Consider the following 20,235-nt stretch of genomic DNA (forward strand, 5'->3'; position numbering starts at 1 on the left):
TCAGGATGAAGCCTCTTTCTTTAAAGTCGAACCGATCATTATTTTTTGCCAAATGTATATGTTGATTTAGTTGATCATGTAAAATCTTTTTTGTTAAAAAACTATATGTTCAAGGTACGTCAGTTTACATGTAATCGATGGCTAATTTATAAGTATAGCTTAAAAATGATTTGTGTTTGAAGGTATATCTTGACCAATCTGAAATTCGTGTAACTTTTAAATACAAAAGGAATAAAAATAATAAGAAAGAAGAAATAAACTCATCTTTAAAAATTAGGGCTCTAGAGAATTCCTAGTAGAGCCCCGCCCAGCTGACATTCGAAACAATCTGCCCCTTTTACGGAAATCAAACTGAAACCCTGGACCTGGAGCAACTCTTTCTTCTTCCGCCGTTCCCTGTCAGAGTCTGATGGTAGTCCAACGGGAAGTCCACAGTCTACCATTTCAACATCGACCGAAATTTTACTTACCTTCCTAATAAAATGAAAGAAAAATCACAACACATGCTATCAATAGATTATTTTAGCTAATTGTACATGAGGACTGTATATAGGCAGTGAATTATAACTGTATATATAAAATTCACTTGCTTTATAATCGGCATTGCAAGTCCAATCTGATCAAACTGAAGTCTAAACTTCAACTCCCGAAATTGTCTCCCCACCTCCCAATAATCACCAAACAACTAGAGGAAGAGGATGTTGTTTGAATTTGAGTCCTACGAATTTCTGTGTCTCTTACAGACCCTTTCCAACCTTAGCCTAAAATGGTTTCCTTCTCACATTGTTACTTTATCAATCACCTCATGCACCGCCTGCTCTTAACGGGGCATTCCCGGTGACCTCCAAAACAACCATAGCCGGCACTTCGCCGAGCCTTCTTGCTTGTTACCATAATAGGCTGACAGGCCGGTAATCAAAGCCAAGAAAATAAACATTTCTATTCACGTTGTTGATAGAAATGTCAGCAAGGCGATCGGGAATGAGAATTCCCTGGATTGCTCTTGTCCTGTTTTCTTGCAGCTTTCAGATATGTATAGCTCAAGACTATGTTGATTCTTCCAAGACCCTGGAGACACCGCCCCCTGAAATAGAGCGTTGCAATGGAATCTTTGCATCGTATGTTTTCCAGGGGAGAGAAAAAGAGTACCCATTTGTTAAAAACGTGTCAGCTCAGGCGTGGTCGTTCAAGGCAATAGCCACGGTTCTGAACACGGGGTCGCAAGAGCTGAAATCCTGGAAGTTATTCATAGGGTTTCAGCATCGTGAGCTATTGGTTTCGGCAGAAGGGGCTGTGGTTGTTGATGGGGATGAGTTTCCCATCCGGGTCGGGAATAACGGGACGGTCTTGGCAGGGTATCCTCAGGCTGATCTGAAAACTGCAATCGACACGGCTGCTGATTTTACTCAGATGCAAGTTCAGATAAACCTGAAAGGATCACAGTTCGGGGTCAGTGCCAAACAGACCCCCATGCCTAAGACGATCAAGATTGCCAATGCTGGCTATAAATGTCCAACAATCACACGTAAAGGTACGTCTTCTTTTTGTAGTTGTTTACCGTCTGATTTCTGAGATATCTTGCAAAGATGGGTCTCTCAAATTGCTTTTTGCAGGTGGTTACATGCATACCTGCTGCAAAAAGGATCCAAAACACAAAGAAAAGATAATTAAGACAAAGTTCTACCCTCGCCAATATGGTGATCTTCATTTAACATATGATGTTCTCCAAGCCTTCGAGAACAAGTATTTCGCCCAGGTCACTATTGACAACAACCACCCGCTTGGTCGTCTCGATCGATGGAACTTAACTTGGGAGTGGATGAGGAACGAGTTCATTAACAACATGAGAGGCGCCTACACTCACAAAAAGGACCCTTCTGAATGTATTTATGGTCCACAAGGCCAATACTACAGAGATTTTGATTTCTCTACTGTAATGAGCTGCCAGAAGAAGCCGATCATCGCTGACCTACCTCCTGAGAAAGAAATGGACGACAAGATCGGAAGGTTGCCTTATTGCTGCAAGAACGGAATTTTGTTGCCAAAAACAATGAACGAGACGAAATCAAGGGCTATTTTCCAATTAGAAGTATTCAAGCTTCCACCTGATATGAATAGGACAGCACTTAACCCGCCCCAGAATTGGAAGATTGTAGGCAGGCTCAACCCGACCTACAAATGTGGTCCTCCTGTTCGAGTTGATCCAACAGAGTTTCCCGATCCCAGTGGAGTCGATGCAACAATATCAGCAATTGCAAGCTGGCAAGTCACTTGCAACATGACTAGTCCCAAGCCCCAGCAAGCTAAATGTTGCGTTTCCTACTCGGCTTACTATGCTGATGGAGTTGTTCCTTGCAACACTTGCGCCTGTGGCTGTGAGAACCAGGAGCGTTGCGACAAGAATGCATCTCCATTGCTTCTTCCTTCCGATGCTCTTCTTGTTCCATTTGCCAACAGATCACAGAAAGCACTAGCTTTCGCCAGGCTTAAGCACAATACTATACCCAAGAAACTGCCCTGTCCAGACAATTGTGGGGTGAGCATCAACTGGCACATTGATTCCGACTACAAGAACGGATGGACCGCAAGAATGACTCTCTTCAACTGGGAGGAATTAGCCTTTCCTGATTGGTTCACTGCCATTCAGCTGAAGAAGGCCTACGGCGGATATTCAAAAGTGCACTCTTTCAATGCCACAAAGATGACCAACGTCAAAAACACTATCTTCATGAAAGGGCTGCCTGGCTTAAACTACCTGGTGGGAGAGGTAAACGGGACTCACCCTGAAAGGGACCCCAGAATACCTGGAAAGCAGCAAACAGTGATATCATTTACTAAGAAAGGTGCCCCTGATATAGACGTGCTACGGGGCGATGGATTCCCTTCAAAAGTGTTCTTCAATGGGGAGGAATGCGCTCTCCCAAAACAATTACCTAAAAGAAGTGATGCCCATCGACCTGCTGCTGTTGGTCGGCTTCCACAAGTTTTGCTCTCTCTTCTCACTGTTCTGCTCTTGATGGTTGGCCTAAACTAAGCCAACTTCCAGGATTTTGGTTGTCCTCTCCCCCTTACAAGCTTTTGTGAAACTTATAAATCTCTGTCAGAATTCAGTGGAAATTATGTTGTACTTACCAATCTTGTAACCGTTCTGGTTGTGATTGAGAGGAGGTGCATGCCCATCAACAAAAATTCTTATGATAAGTGATTGTTCATTTTCTTTAACTTTATATTAATTATACGGCAAATCATTACACTTATTATATAATTGGCTCAAATTCAATCAAACTCGATTTATATTAGAATTTTTCTACCTATTTAAGAGGACTACTAAAATATATGCGTATTCTGAAGGTAAATATATCTTTTAAAATGTATATTAACTTTAAAAATATTATCAAAAATTATTTTATTTGTATGACAAAAAAAATATTAATTGATGATAAAATAATGTATTAGTACTTTATGGAATTACTTTCAATTAATAAGACAATTACTTTTATGAATTTCTTACTTGTGGAATATTTTTATTATTTCATTACATAAGAAAATTACACAATTTTACTGAAAATATATTCATTGGCCAATATGGCATTCATACTTAAATCTAAACAGTCAAAATTATATGCTCTCCACCACTTAAAATTTATTTTTTTATTGGTCCTCTCACTCATATTATTTCCAAAAAAAAAAAAAAGAATTCACTGTCACATACACGTGCCATGATCAAATTTATTATAATTTATTTATATATATATATATATATAACCATCACAAAAAATTAAAAGATCATAATGCTTCTAAAAAGTATGGGTATGTTAAATGAATTTTTTCAAACATTAATTAGATTGTAAATACTTTGAGATGAGCATTTTGAGATTGAATAAATATGAATGGTATGTTACAATTGCATCCCTCATACCCCAACCTACCCATTTCACTTGTACTTCTTGAAATCATCCTCCTGCTTTTCCTCCTACATTTTGGATCTCTAAGCTTCTTATCTTAAAATTTTTTTATTCAAATTAAGTTTGATCGATTCAAATTAATAACATAATAAGTATATTGCACTTGTAATATGATTAATTATTTTTTTTAAATTGTACACTAATTACATGACAGGGTATTACACTTGTCATATGATTGATTGTAGACTTGGTGAAGTCAAATTCGAACCGAATTAGAATTATAGTTATAAAATTACAAATTGACATGATAGTGTATTTACACTTGTCATATAATTGTAATTGTAATTACAAGTGCAACCTATATTCAATAGCGAGTTGGTATAATTAAACATAACATGGGGCAAATTTTACCCTGATTGGTACACTAACATTACTCTATAAAATGCTCATATAAACGTTTTTTAGTAAAGATAGAAAACTATATATATATCATATAGGGAGTGTGTAACACTGAAACAAGTATTTTTAGTAGCTGAAAATTGGTGAAAAGATGAACCAAAAGATATCCAGTGTGAAATCCTCACCACTCACTCCTCCCACCCCAACAATAAAAATAAAACGAAAAATATAAAGTGAAAAACATGAATGCCTTACTCAAGAAGCAAACCTAAATAATAATCCACTCCATATCCAACTATTTGCATCCCATCTTTGAATCTGCAAATTCGCTTATATAATTAGGGTAAATTATAATCGATTTTTTTTATATTTAATACAATTATTAAAAAAAATGATAAATCTTTTTGGATTTAACGATTTTTTATTTTTATTTTCTTACATATTTGACGATCACGATCATCACAAAAGTGGGAAGCCAAAGCGTCAAACTAAAAAAAACACTATCTTCTGTCAACTCCAGCAATGGCAGGTGATCTTGCAATGGAAGAAAGAGAGGAGTTGATGGTTTCTCCAACCGGCGGCAATGTTTCTCTCAAGACAGCCCATTTTCTCGTACCCTCTGTCACCTCCATCGACGGCCCTGTCGTGGCCCCTTCACTCGACTCTTTCAGTTCAGCCGCCACTACATACAAGGATTTACTCCTTAAGGTAAACTATCTTGGGTGGAAACACCCAACGGAAATATGGACGACATGGGTCGATAAGATGCACTCTTTACATCATTCGACCTGGAAAAGAGCTGGCATTTTTTATGCCATCATGAATTCCACCTTCACCATTCACCGATACGACGATCTGATTTTCTTGTTCGTGGAGAAATGGTGTCCCGCGACTAACTCCTTCGTGTTCCCCTGGGGAGAAGCCACTATAACGTTGGAAGATATGATGGTGCTTGGGGGTTATTCTGTTTCGGGGGAATCAGTTTTTAGTCCTCCCGGAGACAGAGAAACGGAAGAAATAGAAAATAAATTACAGAATGCGCGATCGAGAATTTGCAGAAGCAAGGCAAAGAAAGCTGACCAGGGGAGACGGATCACCAAATTCATGGACAGTCAAAGTGAAATTAAGCACGAAGCATTTCTTGCTTATTGGCTTTCCAGATTTGTCTTTCCTTTTTGGCCGGGCACAATAGGCAGGAGTGTAATTTCCATTGCGGTTCACCTGGCGAGAGGGAAGAAAATTGCGCTTGCGCCCGCTGTTCTTGCCTCCATTTACAAGAGCTTGACTTTGCTGAAAGCGGCTCTTAATGCTGCAAGAAAATCTGGAACACAGGAATGCAAGAATGGTGTTCTTGAAGTTAGCATTTTGGCCCCATTAGCAGTTCTTCAGGTTTGGATATGGGAAAGATTTCCATCACTGCGGCCAAAGCCCAATCCTGTAGCACCAAATGAGCCAAGATTGGCTAGATGGCATAACTTGAAGAAATTGAGCACGGAGGATATGTTGTTCAAAATAGATACTGCTGCTGAAAATTTTCAATGGCGCCCTTACGCAACTGCTGTGAGCAATAGGATGATTGACATGGATAATGGACATTGGGAATTGGTCAATTCGAACTTAGATAAGGATATAGAGGGGCTCGTTCGGTGCTTGAGGACGAGTGAGCTTGTTAGCCTGGAAGCTGGTTGTATAGAGCAGTATCTGCCCCATCGTGTGGCCATGCAATTCGGAATGGATCAGGACCTTCCAGGTCATGTAGGCCGAGTTAATGTGAATCCTGCAATTGCTTGGAGTAATTACAGTCGACCAATCAGAGATGTGAAACTTTACATTCCACCTCGCCCTTCTGAGCCACAGGTTACCACCCGGTACTTGAAATGGTGGAAAAAACTAGTTCTTGGCTGGAGTGGTGTAACTGAGCCTGACACAGATGGAAACAATGCTTTTGAAGATTTGAAAGTAAAAGTAAAGGAGGGCTTATTCAAAGGGAAATTAGAAGACGACATTGTTCCTCCACCTCCCGGCTTTGCTCCAAAGTGGAAGAGAGTGGAATCAGGTGATTCAGGAGACTCAGAGCAATTCCAGAATGCCAATTTCGTCACTCATGAAGCCCCTTTCCGAAGCCCTTTATCTTCTACTGCAGATAATGTTGCTGAGGTTGGTTTGTCTGGAAAAAGTAGTTCTAAGTGTTCGAAAAGGAAATTTGAAGAAAGCTCATCCTGGAAGACTTCAGACTGTAATGCCCGTAATCCTCCTTCAAAGCATAGTCAGATGAAAGCATCTGATTTGGGCATTGAAATAGAAAATATAGTAGTTGAAGTGTCCAGCAGTGGAAGTTACGGTAAGGATCAGTCTCAAGACGTTGCTCAAGGAAAAAATCATTTCTCCCCCGCAGCAAACAACAGAAATCATCAGGAGGTAACGTTATTGGTTGAATCTACAGAGTCTGAAGCCAAGGGCACACTGGCAAAAGAAGCATCAGAAGGACGGATGGATGAAGTGGATATGAATACTGGTGTCAGCCCGAATCAAGTCCGGAGCAGCACATCTGAAGCAACTGAATTAGAACTTGAAGAAAGGATCAGGACTGTTGAAAAGCTGTGTGCTTGGTTAGAAGCAGGAAAATTGGTGTGCCTCTGATAAAAAATCCGAACAATCTATAGAAAACAATGGACACTATATTTTGATGCATCTGGTGCTGATTAGAGGAAGAGAGGTTGGCTTTTGATTCAGTCTGTAACTTAAGACAGTTTCTCCTTCCTCGTTCTCTGTGTTGTTAACAATCTTTGGGGCATTACTGCTACCTTTCTCTATCGGTTCAAGGTTCATGGATCATATCTACAACTCCCATTTTCTTAAAGAGCATCATGAATCATGAACTATTTTTACAAAGTAATGTTTGTACTATCAACAATGTGATGTAATGAGAAATATGGCCAGTCCCGAAAATTGATTCTCTTTTATTGATGTCGATTAGATCTTGTACAAACAATTAGTTTCATACATCTCAACTATTACAGGAACACCTAGTGGTACTGGTACATAATTACAGACCAGGAGAGGTCGTCATATAAGAATGTCACTGACCAGTACAGAAAAAATAAATAATTCAACATACAACAAATGGGATCTAAGCCGGAGTTTGCTCCTAGGTAATCCCTGAGATTGGATTAGCATGACAATACTGGAGTTGCTCATATGTCAGGTAACCGAGAGTTGTTACTTGACAAAGCCAAAATGCTAACTCCATCAGATTAACTTTGGCCTGTTTCACGTATTTTTGGCCTGCAAGAACATTGTATCATAACTGGGTGAGAGCCAAAATTGAAGCCTATAACAAGCGAGAATGTCCCAGGAACAGGAAAGCTGCCAATCTCAGTCATTCATTTTGAACAAACTCAGGTTGTCTGCTAAAAAGACCATGCTTGCAATGTGCTGTACTTAATTTAGTGCATGATACTTCAAACTTTGGTATTTTTGCTTCATGATATAATGCGGTAGCATGTTTTCTATTTCGAACTCCCTATCTTAGAAAATTGATGGGGGTATGAAAAGTCATGTGGGAAGAAATCCCTCGTGAAGGCAAGGGAAAATACTGAGCAATGAAGCAATTACGGAAACTAATCGAGTATAAATGGAGCACCTGGAATGAAATTTCAGTTTGATAACTGATCTAAGCAAGCAAGAATAATATGAACACGGAAGGAAATATTCTACAGCATGAATTAGATGGCTAAGTGATACCTTTTTTAGGTATTTCTTGTGAAGCTTCATGGCGCCTGTGCAAGCTTTTTTGGCGTCAAGGCTACCAGTAACATCATTCAGAATCTAAAAATATATGGAAAAGCTCCACATTAGCTGAGTATCATAAACCTGTAAAAATACTGACAATATATACTACAATGTTGTATATGGTGTCATTATATATTGCCATGAATGCTCCAATTTGATGGTCAGCGGTAAAAACCGACAATCATCCACGCAGCGAAGCCATTCATACCCGAGATGCTAATATGTTCCTACGTAACCCGAGAACCATAAGCAAAAGGTAACAAATGATTTTGGCATTTTTTCATAGCGAATCCCATTTATCCCCTCTAATCAATCAATTTATTACATCAGTCAGATTTTGCCGTTTGCACGGTAGGTCTCTTTTGCAAATCAGTACAGATTACTGTAAGTCTACAGTTTCAGAAAGCAACTACATATCTCGGAGAAGATGAGTAAAGACCAGAACCAGAACCTTTTGAAGCAATGATTGATATCTTATAATCTAAAATTCACAGGACACATGTTGTAGAAATCTTTTTATTCATATTTCATGGATTTCCTCGTGTTCATCTGTTAGAAAAACTAATACTCAGGGTATAAGCATTATAGAAAAATTTATAGCCAACTGATCTAACCTTAACAACATCATCTAAGCCTCGAGCTTCCGTCAACTTAGAGCTCTTATCCTTTAGGACACTGGCCACAAGAAAAACAGAAATAGGTAGGGGTGTAGAAGCATTTTTGCGTCCATTCTTCAGGTTTTCTCTTTCAAACTTCCCACAGTGCCGTTTCGACTTGGCCTTTCCCCTAGAAGGTCCCTCAGATTTTTCAGCTGATTCATGATCCTCGTACATGGAGAATAAATCAGGGTCATACTCTAGGGCCCACATCATCTGTTGAAAAGGTCAACGAGCAAACAAAAAGACCAGTACGGAAAGACAGAAATCAAACTTCTCCCCCAAGCAAGAAATACCAAGGCTGACAAGATGATGAGAACTATTTCGAATACTACAGAGGAAATACAGAAGTCAACATGAAATATCAACAAAGCACCAATTTAATTGGCCCATAACGTAAACAAATAAGTTCATAAATCAAAGTGCTGAAGCATGATGAAGTCAGGATCAAATACAATAGGGAAGGTCAGTGAACAAAATACTAGATCCAGAAATCAAGGAGCCTCATCTGTACTTAATAAACTTGGGTACTCTATGGCAAGCTTGCTAAACAGAGTATTTTAAAGTATTGGATTTCAGAGAGCTAATAGTAGCTAAAATTAATATATAAGATGTGATGGTTACGGTTAAAATGGAAATTCTATCTTCAACACATAAACAGAAGTGCATGTTTCAGATTCCACCCTATAAACTTCTAGTACCTTTTTGATAGTCAACTTCCGCAAAGTCCACAAAAGCTAAAATCCATGAATTTTCCAAGTCTAAGAGATTATCCATGCGCCTTCCAAAAACCACATCACTATTTCTTTTTCCCATTTCTTTTGCATGCTAAAATCAATTTTAATTGCCGAGAATCAGTTTATTTTACAGTCACATCTTCCCTTCTTGTTACTACACTAACTAGTAGGAAATTGTGATCTTCTGCCACCTGCCCAGGAACTTCTCTGTTTAAGTTTGTACCGCAGCTTATATTCTCCAGGAATTTTCAGATTTACTGATTTCATTTCATTTTTCTTTTGGATGATAACAGACAATAACAATGGATACTTGAATATAGTTCAATTTCAAATGAAATTATAGAAAGCAAAATGTGTAAGATACAAAAGTTACCTCCCAAAGGTACAAAGAATCAGGAAAAGAGAATTCTCGGCGAAACAAAACCATAAGCATTCTGATAGCAAACAGATAATCACCCCCGCCTAGAGTTTCTGCGAAAACATTTTGATTACTTTCTTGTGACACAATTTAGTTTAAAATAACAAAATGTAAAGACATCCATGAAGTAATGACAAATAGTTTTCATGATGAAGCTCTGGTCATCTAAAGAGCTTATATCCTTCGTTTTCTAAATGTGTGTCTATTGCTTTTCGTTCTGTTTTCCTTTCCTTTTTAAAATTTGTTCAGTGGTTAGGAAAAAAGCTTCTGAGAAAATGAGACAGGAGTTAATTCATTTCTTTTCTGATTGAACTTAACTGCAGAACACGAGTCAGTATAAGTAACCCAGATGCAGAATTGACTTTGTAGATGAACTGAATTAAGTAAATTCAAATGCCAGAGATGGTTCTCCAGGAATAAACTAAAGAATGAAAAGAATATGGGAAAAATAATCAATCATCTCACAAACATTAGCTATAAGTGTCAACACTACCCAATTGATTGTAACATCATAATAACATGAAGCTCCGTATGTGCTACAATATTCTTACAGAGATGGAGAAGAAGTATATTTAAGTGTTATATGTTGAAAACATCCTAAATAGAAAGGTTAAACAAACATAATTCATCTGGGGAAACAATTGATAGATTTTATACCTAGGTGCTGATGAAGTTTAGGGTCAATAACTTGCGTTACTGAAGCTAGATTACCAAGTTGTGCCTCCACCCCCACAGAGCGCTCGGTGCATCTGAAATTTCCTCGCTTCAAAGAAATTTCAATTAATTAACATCAATATAATGAGTAGCAGAAAACTGGTGAGCTAAAGGCATTAAACAACTAAAAATTCCATCAAGTACTAGAGATCATAGAAGACATCAAACTTAACAGACACTTATCAGGTTACAGTAGCAAAATTAGAGTAAGACAGGACTACTGTACGTATACAAGTTTCTCATGGGTAAAAACTAGACTTGTGAAATATTAAATTATAGGGATTTTAATAACTATTGCCATTTGAGGCTAAAAAAGCTTGATTTATGGCACATTTGCAAAATCAGGTACATTGAGCAGGTATTATAAATTTAAAAGGCATCAGTAAAACATTACAGCTGATGAAGAGTGCAACAGAATTATAATTTTTTAAATCATTTTCCCTTAATCTAATAGAACTGCATGGCAATGTAAATAATATTTCCATCACCTACATTTATAGAGGAAAAAGAAAACTGTTTTCATATATTTTCATCTGCACATAATGTCTGAGTGGGAAAGAAATGATTAACATTTTGAAACAATATCAATTATCATTACACATAAACAGTATCCTGAAACAATAGGCCATTTACAAGTAAAGCATTCATACAGTCATAGGAATTTTCAGTTATTCATTAACAAGGAGATCAAATAAGGCCACTGAACACTGTTACATCAAAGAGACCATTTGAAGCATATCCTTAACAACAAAATTTACTTGGGAACAAATTGCTTCATATACACATAGCAAGCTTGAAACTGAGAGAAGGTTCTTAGTTTGCAAAATTTAATGAGTGGAAATATGACATCACAACAATAACAAAGCATCACATCAAAAAATGGTACCAATCTGCGCATCATGCGTTCAAAGCACCAGAATGCATCTGCCTCATCCTCAAGAAGCATAATCATTGGAGAGCAAAGATCACTCATACCTGCTTAGCATACAAAGCTTCAAAAACAGCACTTTGTACCAATTGCCAGTTATAAAATTGGTTGAGTTCTCTGTTATTCTGAGATAACATAACAGCATTTTAATTGTTCTTGCAACATCCACAACATTGTGATTCTTAGTAGAACAAGACAGGTTAAGGGAATGGCTTCGAAGTCCACTGATATCCCAATTAAGTTTCTAAGGAATTTTTTATCTTGCATAGATTTGAAATAATATGTATAACTGTGTTGCTCAGGTCAATGTTGCTAGATCAATTATTCTTATAATTTTGGATGAGTTGCTGTAACTTCATCTAAAATGGTAGTGACCACTTATAATATTTACCAATGAAACAGAAGGATACATGCCAACTAAAAAAGGCAATTGTGTTGAAAGCAGAGGTAGGGAACAATTTATTACATTTCAAACTCCTCCTTTGCGTTGTATAAAACTCATGTATACGAAAAACATAAACACAGCTAAAGAAGATAAGAATAAAATGGCAAAAGCAACAGCAAACATGCGAGAGGTTAACTTTTGCAACTCACCTTGGCAGTAGCCAACATCTGCATCGAACCAGGCATAGACAGCCAGGATATCCCAAAGTTTTGACAAATGTTCTTGTTTCTCATAAAACACTAGCGTCCTGTCAGTGCGTACTACGTCGAGACCTAGAATAAAAATCAAACCATGGATGAAAAATCAGACAGGTGCTGACTAAATAAAGATCTGGAACATTCACGAATGACAGATCGCTAACAACAATAAGTCACCCACATATATGTACACGTAAGTTCATATATCTTAAAGGCTGCAGAAATAGAAGTATGCATGTTATATAAATTAACACCAACCTATTTGATGTAATGTAAGTTTCCACTGAATTTCTCTCTTGTCCATTGCACCATGTCCATTTGATTGTTTTCCCATTTGGGAGCCACCAGAAGCATCTGTTTGCAAGATACGACTTCAAGGTATCAGAAGCTAATCCGCAGCGATAACTTAGTTGATCAACTCTTAGTTTGGCAACATAGTACGAGGACCACCTGGGTTTTCATCATTACCATTCCCCACAGTAAGAGCTGCAGGTTCTTTTTCAAGATTAATTTGTTGAAGTACTATGGGATCCTGAGTAGGTTCACCATCTTCTGTAATTATTGGTGCAGTGACCAACTTCCCGCTTCCAACCAAGGGAAACATTTGATGACAATCTTCTTTCAAATGTGCATAGCTGATTCTGACAGATATACAAGGCAAACCACCCGATAATTATGTAGAAAATGCTGAATTTAACTGGAAAACTTTGGGTGTTCTAATAACTTAAGCCACTGGCACAAGTACTCTCTCTTGGATGTTTTCATAACTTGTAAGAACAGAATGGAGAACCAATAAGTAAAATAAAAATTTTCTAACCTAACTCTCCAGTAACTTATATGAATTTTGGGTATGCAAGTTTCTGGTTCGATCTCAAGGAATATAATTCTTTCTAAAGGAAAGTGTGCCCTAGAGCATCTCACTGGATTCTAATTGCAAGTTGACTAATTTGACAGGTTTATTCAGTAAATGTCAGAGCATACATCTTATCATGGAAAATAAAACCATTGATAACAGCTACACATTTCTCCACTCCCCACAATACTCAGACGGCAGATACCCTATCACATTACTGATGCTCTATTAATTATAGCTGGGCTTGCAGCTTGCTTACTTTATGCTGGTGAAGACATACATTCACACTTCCAAATAACAATGATGAACATCATTCTCACGTTTGGAAAATGCAAGATATCTTTACCAAGAAGAAAGACAATCGTGCAGTGAAATGATAGATAGCGAGGAAAAAATACCTTCGACGCTGCCGTATCTGCTCTCGTTCCTCAAAGGTGCTCTTAGGATCATAACAACCCAATAAGAACTCCCAAACTTCACCTCTAATCGATGGGTGAATGCCCTATTTAATGTCAGAGAACAATGATAAAAATTCAAATCATAATTTACTCCATAAGTCACTTGGAAGGAATCATACTAAATTCTAGCATCTTATTGAAAGATCTGAAAATAATTAGATGATAAATACAAAAGAATACATTACACAAACAAATGAACCAAGCTTATAGAATTCTTTATAATCTGATAAAAATTATATTTTCTCACCAGAAACTACAAAATTCCAAAACAAAGAAGACAACTTATGGTGGCAGAGAAAAGGAAACTAGAGACCAAATATATACAAATTATTAACCAAGAAAATAAATAACTTTATACTTCATCAAGAAAAGTATTATCAGATATTCTTTTCTTCTGGATGAGCAGGTTTAGAAACCATTACAATGTGGAGAGCAGTAGCAATAACACGCTATAAGGAGAAGCTTACTCCGCGCTGAATTCTACGGAGTGTTTTGCCAATATCAAGATAACCTTCTGGAGAGAAAGAAGCTTTCCATTTCCGGGAACTTAAAGTTTTTCCAGCCTAATTATGTACAAAATGAAGTTGCTTCAGGATCAAAAGCATGTTAAAATATAGTTCGATATACGGGGAAAAGTAAATGAAGAAGAAGAATTAAGGAAACCAAGCATGGAATCCCAGTACACCAAGCAGTGCAGTTAATACTCTGGATTTATATAAGAGGGGTACAGAATAAATCGAATAAAAATGTCAGATATATCCAACAAACAAGGCAGAGTTCTAAGAGTGACAAAATTAAATAATATCACAAAAATAGATTTAGTTCCATCATAATTTAGCAAGAACATGCACAAGCAAAGGATGGGGAAATTAAACCTGGAAGCTTGGCAAGGGCACAACTTGAATACTCTGGGAACATAAATTAGTTACTTAGGGCCATTGCCACTCCAGAATTTGCTTATCTTAAGCAGCTGAAAATTTGACTAGGCCCTAAATTGACCAGACAAAGAAGAAAGAAACAAAATGCCATGTGGTCCCAGAGGAATTTACCAATCACTGCACCCAATATAAGTAGCCCGAGTTCAACTTTCAGGAATCCACCTTTAGTAGAATATAAATGGAATTACATCTAGAGCTGATTATCACTATGTGTTCTAGACCAGTGCTCTAAGGGAGACTCTATTTTGAGTGAAATGAACTTCAAAATATTCAATAGCTTACTAGATGAAAACAAGCATGGGAGACTGTCACTGGATATCTTACTCAAGATTTGACCACAAATAGTGTTCGCATCACAAGATACATCTCCTCAAGCAATATCAAATCTGTTAACAGTATCATCCTCTGTTTGCCATGCTGCGGAGTGTCAAGAACCTCCGTCTAAGAAATCATTTGAAGATTTTACTAGGAATGATACTCCAGAATCACTAAGGAAAAAGAAATGAGTCTTGTGCATTGTGTTTCAATTTTCTTTTAAAAAGCTTTTGCCTCATTAACAACCGTGAAGAGTCTTTTCTTCAGCTGATTGCACATTTTCTAAAGCATAGGCGCCTTGACAAGCAATACAGTCTGAGGCTGGAAATGATGAAACTACATTTTCTCCTAGGAAAAATATTTATACATTGTTCTTGCGGATTACAAGAGAGGATGCAGACGCTCTGCTTCTTTGTAACTCCATCAGTCTTCTATTACTGTTTCACTCCATCTAGTCACCAAAATCAAAAGCTCACTAATGGGACATAATACAGACAGTTCACCAACAAATTACCTCTGGATACGTGGCAACTCATAGTCTCCGTAACTGATCATATAATTCATCCATTAACACCATTAATTTCATTTTACTCTCTCTGCGTCCATGCTTCGATTTTTCAAACTTATGTTCAAATGAACTGCTTCCTTTTGAAAAGTAATCCCAGCATCAAATTCAAATGTTGCAGTAAAAACATCTAGCATACCTTAGCTTGCGTAAAACTAAACCCCAGTTCTAGTTTGATTAACTTAAGTTTCTTCAGGTGGATAATACAAAAGTTTAATCATGACAATGCAACTTAAAATCATGCATTAGTTGTAACACTGTTGCTTGTCCGGAAGTCAACTTATCCATATGATTGCAGAAATGCTAATAAACATCCTCAAAAAGAAAATCAACACTCGGAAAGTTAATAGGCATTCTCAGCATTCCTGCATACAAATCAGGTAGCAGCACCAATTTTTCATAAACTTCATTTCATGAGTAGGGCTTCACAAGTTAGCACATCTCTTAAACCACACAAACAAACATGCTTAAAACAGCCTTTATCGTCTATTAATTTTAACTGCATAATCAGCAGAATGTTCATCCTAATATAATTTTGACAAAAATCATAAAATTTGTAGGGAAAATGAAAACAACCACAAGATATAACATATAATTTCATATCTATACAGGAAACTTTTACTGTCTATTAGTTGCCACACATTAACTCCAACATAGCAAATCAACCCTCAAAGAGACAAGACCTCCGCCCCCAAGAATATTGTACTTAATCACAAGCAGAGGCAAAGTCACTACATGATCATCCATTACAGCATCAAGAAGTTTGAACAAATTCCTCAACCATTTCCAATGTTAACACAAATAACACAAGCGCCAAGATGACTTCCAACAACCCAACTTCGAGAATCCCACAACAAACTGAGCAAGGAGAAAATCTGAATCTTTGTTGTATTGTACAATGAAAAAGATAATAATCGGCAAACCTTGATTCTGAACTTGCTCTCTGGCACATCAGTGCATTCAGGCCGCACCTGATAATAAGAATCAGCTGGAGTTCCCGGGTCTCTCCACATTTTGCCAATGTATCACCGGGAAGAACAACTACTTTATTCTTTACAAAAAGAGAAAAGAAAACAATCCCAACTTGAATCTTGAAAAGTTCAAGACCCAGGAACAGTGAGCTGTTATTGACGGAACCCAGATCAAATCCAACAATTCAACATCCCTCAAGGACCCAGATCAAGAGCTGGCCTCTTCTTGTAACAGACATTCAGTGGACCCTTTCCAACCAATAGGATATTATATTAAAAATTAGGGGAAGTTGTGCTCTTTTGGTCGTCTTTATTTTATTTTGTCAGTAGGAGAGGTTGGTGAAGAAGATGGTCATCTTGGAAATGTTCGACCCGACCCGACACGAAAAAGAAATCCAAAAACACTGCCCGTTGCAGGAGTAAACGTTTCTTGATATTACAGCAAAATCTCTTGAGAGTTAATTCAAGACAACTACTTCTACTTCAGGTGCCAGACAGGAACGAAAATGACGCGGAATCGAGGGACTCGATGTCCACTCGCCTTCATTGCCGGGTGCTTTACGATGGGGGAGGGTTGGGGCGTCGGACCACGCGCCAGCATGGAGCAAGCTGGTGTTGCAAGGATCCAATGAAATAATAATGGGTTGGCCCAATTGGGTCAATGTTCATGTACCAAGAAATGGATCCATTTCGTCGAAAGGTAATTTCCATAGCCTTTAACGGGTCAACAAGGACTGTGGGCCAGCCCTTTGAACTGTTAGTGTCGTTTTTCTACATTTGGAACCGAATAGTCGGGTCAAAAAATTGCGGTCGGGTCGGGTTTAATTGGATCCGGTTCAAATTGGACCAATTTAGCCCTGATATCAAACTTGGAACTTGGTTGGGGTCGGATGGCAAAAATGGGCTCTTGATATCATACTACTAAGGATCAACACAATTGATTTTGCTTTTCATAGTGTTGATACCCTATTTATTCATATTTTTTAAGTTCAGTAGAATTATTCAGTTCAATTGATTCAAGCGCTTAATCTTGATTGAGATAAAATTAGCAAATCAAAAGGCACAAAATCTATAAGCAAAGGATCACTTCAATCAACTAAAATTTATTAGCGGAATTGAGCTAGTCTAAGTTGATTTCAGCCCGCTTGTGGTCCAATCAAGTAGGCTAATATGTCAACAATACTCCACACCTAAAATGATATGTCAATCCAATGACACGACACGCCACGAGGAAATAAGCTTACCAACTGAAAACTTTCTGAATAGATCAATATGTAACTACTTTCCCTAAATAGATTATTTTCATGTTGACATGACAAATTATATTTTTTGCAACTCATTTGACTCCTATCAATAGGGATTTAGGTAGATTAAGGAATGTAACTTTACATAACTTTGCAGTCTTCACTTCATTTGGCACTCTATGAACAAATTTTCAATGAACTGTTCATAACCGACTCTATATATTCTCTACATGATTCAATGCTTAGCCTACTGATTTTCATATATTTCATATGTAATTTTGCTTTAATTTTCACTAAAATTATTACCGACTGAAGTATTGGATAATAGTTGCAATTTTGTAAGTTAGTCCCTCAAAAATCTTAAAATTCTTAATCTGTGTTTCGATATTGTGTGGTACTGTTGACCTCTAATATACATCAATTATGTATCTTTCTTCAAAAAATTTGTTCTATTGTTTCTTTTGATAGATTTTTATCAATGGGGTAATATTTTTTCAAGTTATAAATTCAGTATCTAAGATCAAATCATTTTTTCCTTAAACTCAGACAAATTCTGATTTGTAATTTATTTTAAATGCGTTTTGGAATCAAAAGGTGCATCTATCTGATACTGCTTCCCAAGTGCCTGAATTATGTGATTTCATGTACTCATTTATTTTTTCTCCATTTTAATATAATGACCTTAATTACAATAATACATATACACAAGCATATATAGGTGGCTATCTTCATACTTTCAACATATCATAGCTATTTTATGACAGAAAACCTAATTACATCAAGAATTTATGGGTTAAATACATTTTTTGTTCCGTAATTCAGTTTATTTAATGTTTTCATCTTTTAACTTTTTAGGATAGCGGGAAGCCGGGGGTATTGGGGTGGGGGTGGGTGGCGGGGTTGGGGGGGGCTATGGGGGTAGGGTGGTTAGTTAGTTTTTTTTAAATATATAATAATAATATATTTTTAAAATTTTAAATTATTTATATATAATATAAATTAAATAATTCGTTGAATCTAAACCTTTTATTTTTTTAAAATCTAACGGTTGAGATTAATTGATTAGATCTAACGATCAGTATTTGATCAAAAAAGATCCAATGGTCATTAATATAAGAAATAATATATAATAAGTAAGGGTATAACGGTCATATTTTAAAAAATGAACACTGTTAGTTGGATTTAACGGAGATGGGGCGATTAAGCTGAGTTTTACAAAACACAAGGGGGCTTTTAGACTATTCTCATAACAAGAGATTTATTTTGCAGATTTTTTAAAACATAGGGGATTTTATGCATTTTGTCCTGATACTAATATTACTACAAAAGACCGGTGCTGCTCTTCCAAACAATTAATCATACGTTGAGATTCCATTTCCCGGACTGCAAGACATGCAAAATTCTTCATAATGCTCAAGGAAAGCATATATAATATACTATTAGAAACTCGTTTCTTGCAATAAAAAACGCCCTTATGCTTTGCACTGGAAGCCAAGAAATCCAAAAGCTGGGGAACAGAATAACAAAAAGAAGCAAAAGCTTCATCTCCACAGCTTGTAAAGCTGATGCAGCCTCGCCTACAAATACCCTAATTCCTATCATCCACAATAGTCTCACTTGAATTTCAACTATATGATCCATCCACTGCTCAGGAAATATTAGTTCCCTGCAATGGCTGATCAGGCGATTCTGAGAGTGGACTGGAAAAGGTTGTGGGTTCTTGGGGTTGTGAGTGTAGTGTTGTTAATGATCCAGAAAGGCAATGCATTTGAATTCAAAGTTGGAGGATCGGGTGGTAGTTGGACAGTTCCTGCTGATCCTAATGCTGCCGTCTACAACCAGTGGGCTGAGAAGCACCGGTTTCAGATTGGTGACAGCTTACGTAAGTGTAGTTGCATGGATTTTCTTGATTCAGGGACTTCTATGGTGAACATGCCCAAAAAGATTGGTATCTGGTTTTTCTTTTCAAATGTGTACTAATTAAGATTGATTTGTATGCTGCAGTGTTTGTGTATGATGCGGACCATGACTCAGTGCTACATGTAACAAAGGATGACTACACAAATTGCAATACTGCTGCACCTCTTGAAAAGTTCAGTGATGGGCACACTGTGTTCGCTTTCAATCAATCAGGGCCGTATTACTTCATAAGTGGGGTGGCTGATAACTGCCATAAAAATGAAAAGTTGGTAGTAGTCGTCATGGCGGATAGAAGCCAGCGTAACTCTAATCAACCGGTGTCTTCTCCCCCTCCACCTCCTCCGCAGGAGTCGTCTCCTCCCAAGAACGCTGCTTCTTCATCTATTGCTGGTATTCTTGGTACCATTGCAGCTTTCCTCGGTTCGTCACTTTTATCCATTATTTGATGTGGATGTTTGAGTGGAAAAAGATGGATTCTAATTTTTCTTGTTTTTTCCTTGGTTTGGGTATATTTGAAGTTTTTTTGGCTTGTTCTCTTTGTTGTCTGTTGATCAAAGAAAGAATGTAAATAGATTTTCTCTGTATGGACCGATTATTTGTTTGAGGCCATTGACAAATAAGGCCATTGCCATGTTTGTTCATTATCTACAGTTTACAAGTGGAAATAAAATGTTGTGTGATACTGGTTTGATGCAGTTCACTTTTTATCTTACTTCCGAACAAAGGCAAATTTCCAAGTTTTAAGAGCCTTAGAAATTCAATTACTATGGTTCTACTAGA

At 37.3% G+C, this 20,235-nt stretch overlaps 4 protein-coding genes across 5 annotated transcripts; 3 read left to right on the top strand and 1 right to left on the bottom strand.

Annotated features, from left to right (window-relative positions):
* The first annotated feature begins 422 nt into the window (after positions 1–422).
* LOC105174829 (COBRA-like protein 10) lies at positions 423–3,194 on the top strand. Its single transcript, XM_011097039.3, has 2 exons — positions 423–1,531; positions 1,614–3,194. Exons 1-2 carry the CDS (start codon positions 961–963, stop codon positions 3,032–3,034), a joined length of 1,992 nt encoding a protein of 663 aa, XP_011095341.1. The 5' UTR covers positions 423–960; the 3' UTR covers positions 3,035–3,194.
* A 1,592-nt stretch (positions 3,195–4,786) lies between these two features.
* LOC105174831 (uncharacterized) lies at positions 4,787–7,102 on the top strand. The gene has a single exon (XM_011097043.3). The coding sequence runs from the start codon at positions 4,827–4,829 to the stop codon at positions 6,942–6,944; it is 2,118 nt and encodes a 705-aa protein (XP_011095345.1). The 5' UTR covers positions 4,787–4,826; the 3' UTR covers positions 6,945–7,102.
* Positions 7,103–7,244: 142 nt separating this feature from the next.
* On the bottom strand, positions 7,245–16,898 carry LOC105174830 (rab GTPase-activating protein 22). 2 transcript variants are annotated; one of them, XM_011097042.3, is made up of 12 exons: positions 16,244–16,898; positions 13,970–14,065; positions 13,443–13,546; positions 12,660–12,832; positions 12,450–12,545; positions 12,144–12,266; positions 11,508–11,596; positions 10,565–10,670; positions 9,863–9,960; positions 8,711–8,968; positions 8,049–8,132; positions 7,245–7,589 (listed from the first exon to the last, which is right to left on the bottom strand). In XM_011097042.3, exons 1-12 carry the CDS (start codon positions 16,331–16,333, stop codon positions 7,575–7,577), a joined length of 1,332 nt encoding a protein of 443 aa, XP_011095344.1. In that variant the 5' UTR covers positions 16,334–16,898; the 3' UTR covers positions 7,245–7,574. The 2 variants fall into 2 exon arrangements, with proteins under 2 accessions (XP_011095344.1, XP_011095343.1); XM_011097041.3 differs by having other exon boundaries at positions 12,642–12,832; positions 16,244–16,897.
* A 2,231-nt stretch (positions 16,899–19,129) lies between these two features.
* On the top strand, positions 19,130–20,150 carry LOC105175141 (early nodulin-like protein 9). Its single transcript, XM_088876716.1, has 2 exons — positions 19,130–19,417; positions 19,540–20,150. The coding sequence occupies exons 1-2, from the start codon at positions 19,207–19,209 to the stop codon at positions 19,899–19,901; spliced, it is 573 nt and encodes a 190-aa protein (XP_088732842.1). The 5' UTR covers positions 19,130–19,206; the 3' UTR covers positions 19,902–20,150.
* The last annotated feature ends 85 nt before the right edge of the window (positions 20,151–20,235 follow it).

Source organism: Sesamum indicum, linkage group LG12, assembly GCF_026168435.1.
Source record: "Sesamum indicum cultivar Baizhima isolate 11 linkage group LG12, ASM2616843v1, whole genome shotgun sequence".
NCBI classification, from domain to species: domain Eukaryota; kingdom Viridiplantae; phylum Streptophyta; class Magnoliopsida; order Lamiales; family Pedaliaceae; genus Sesamum; species Sesamum indicum.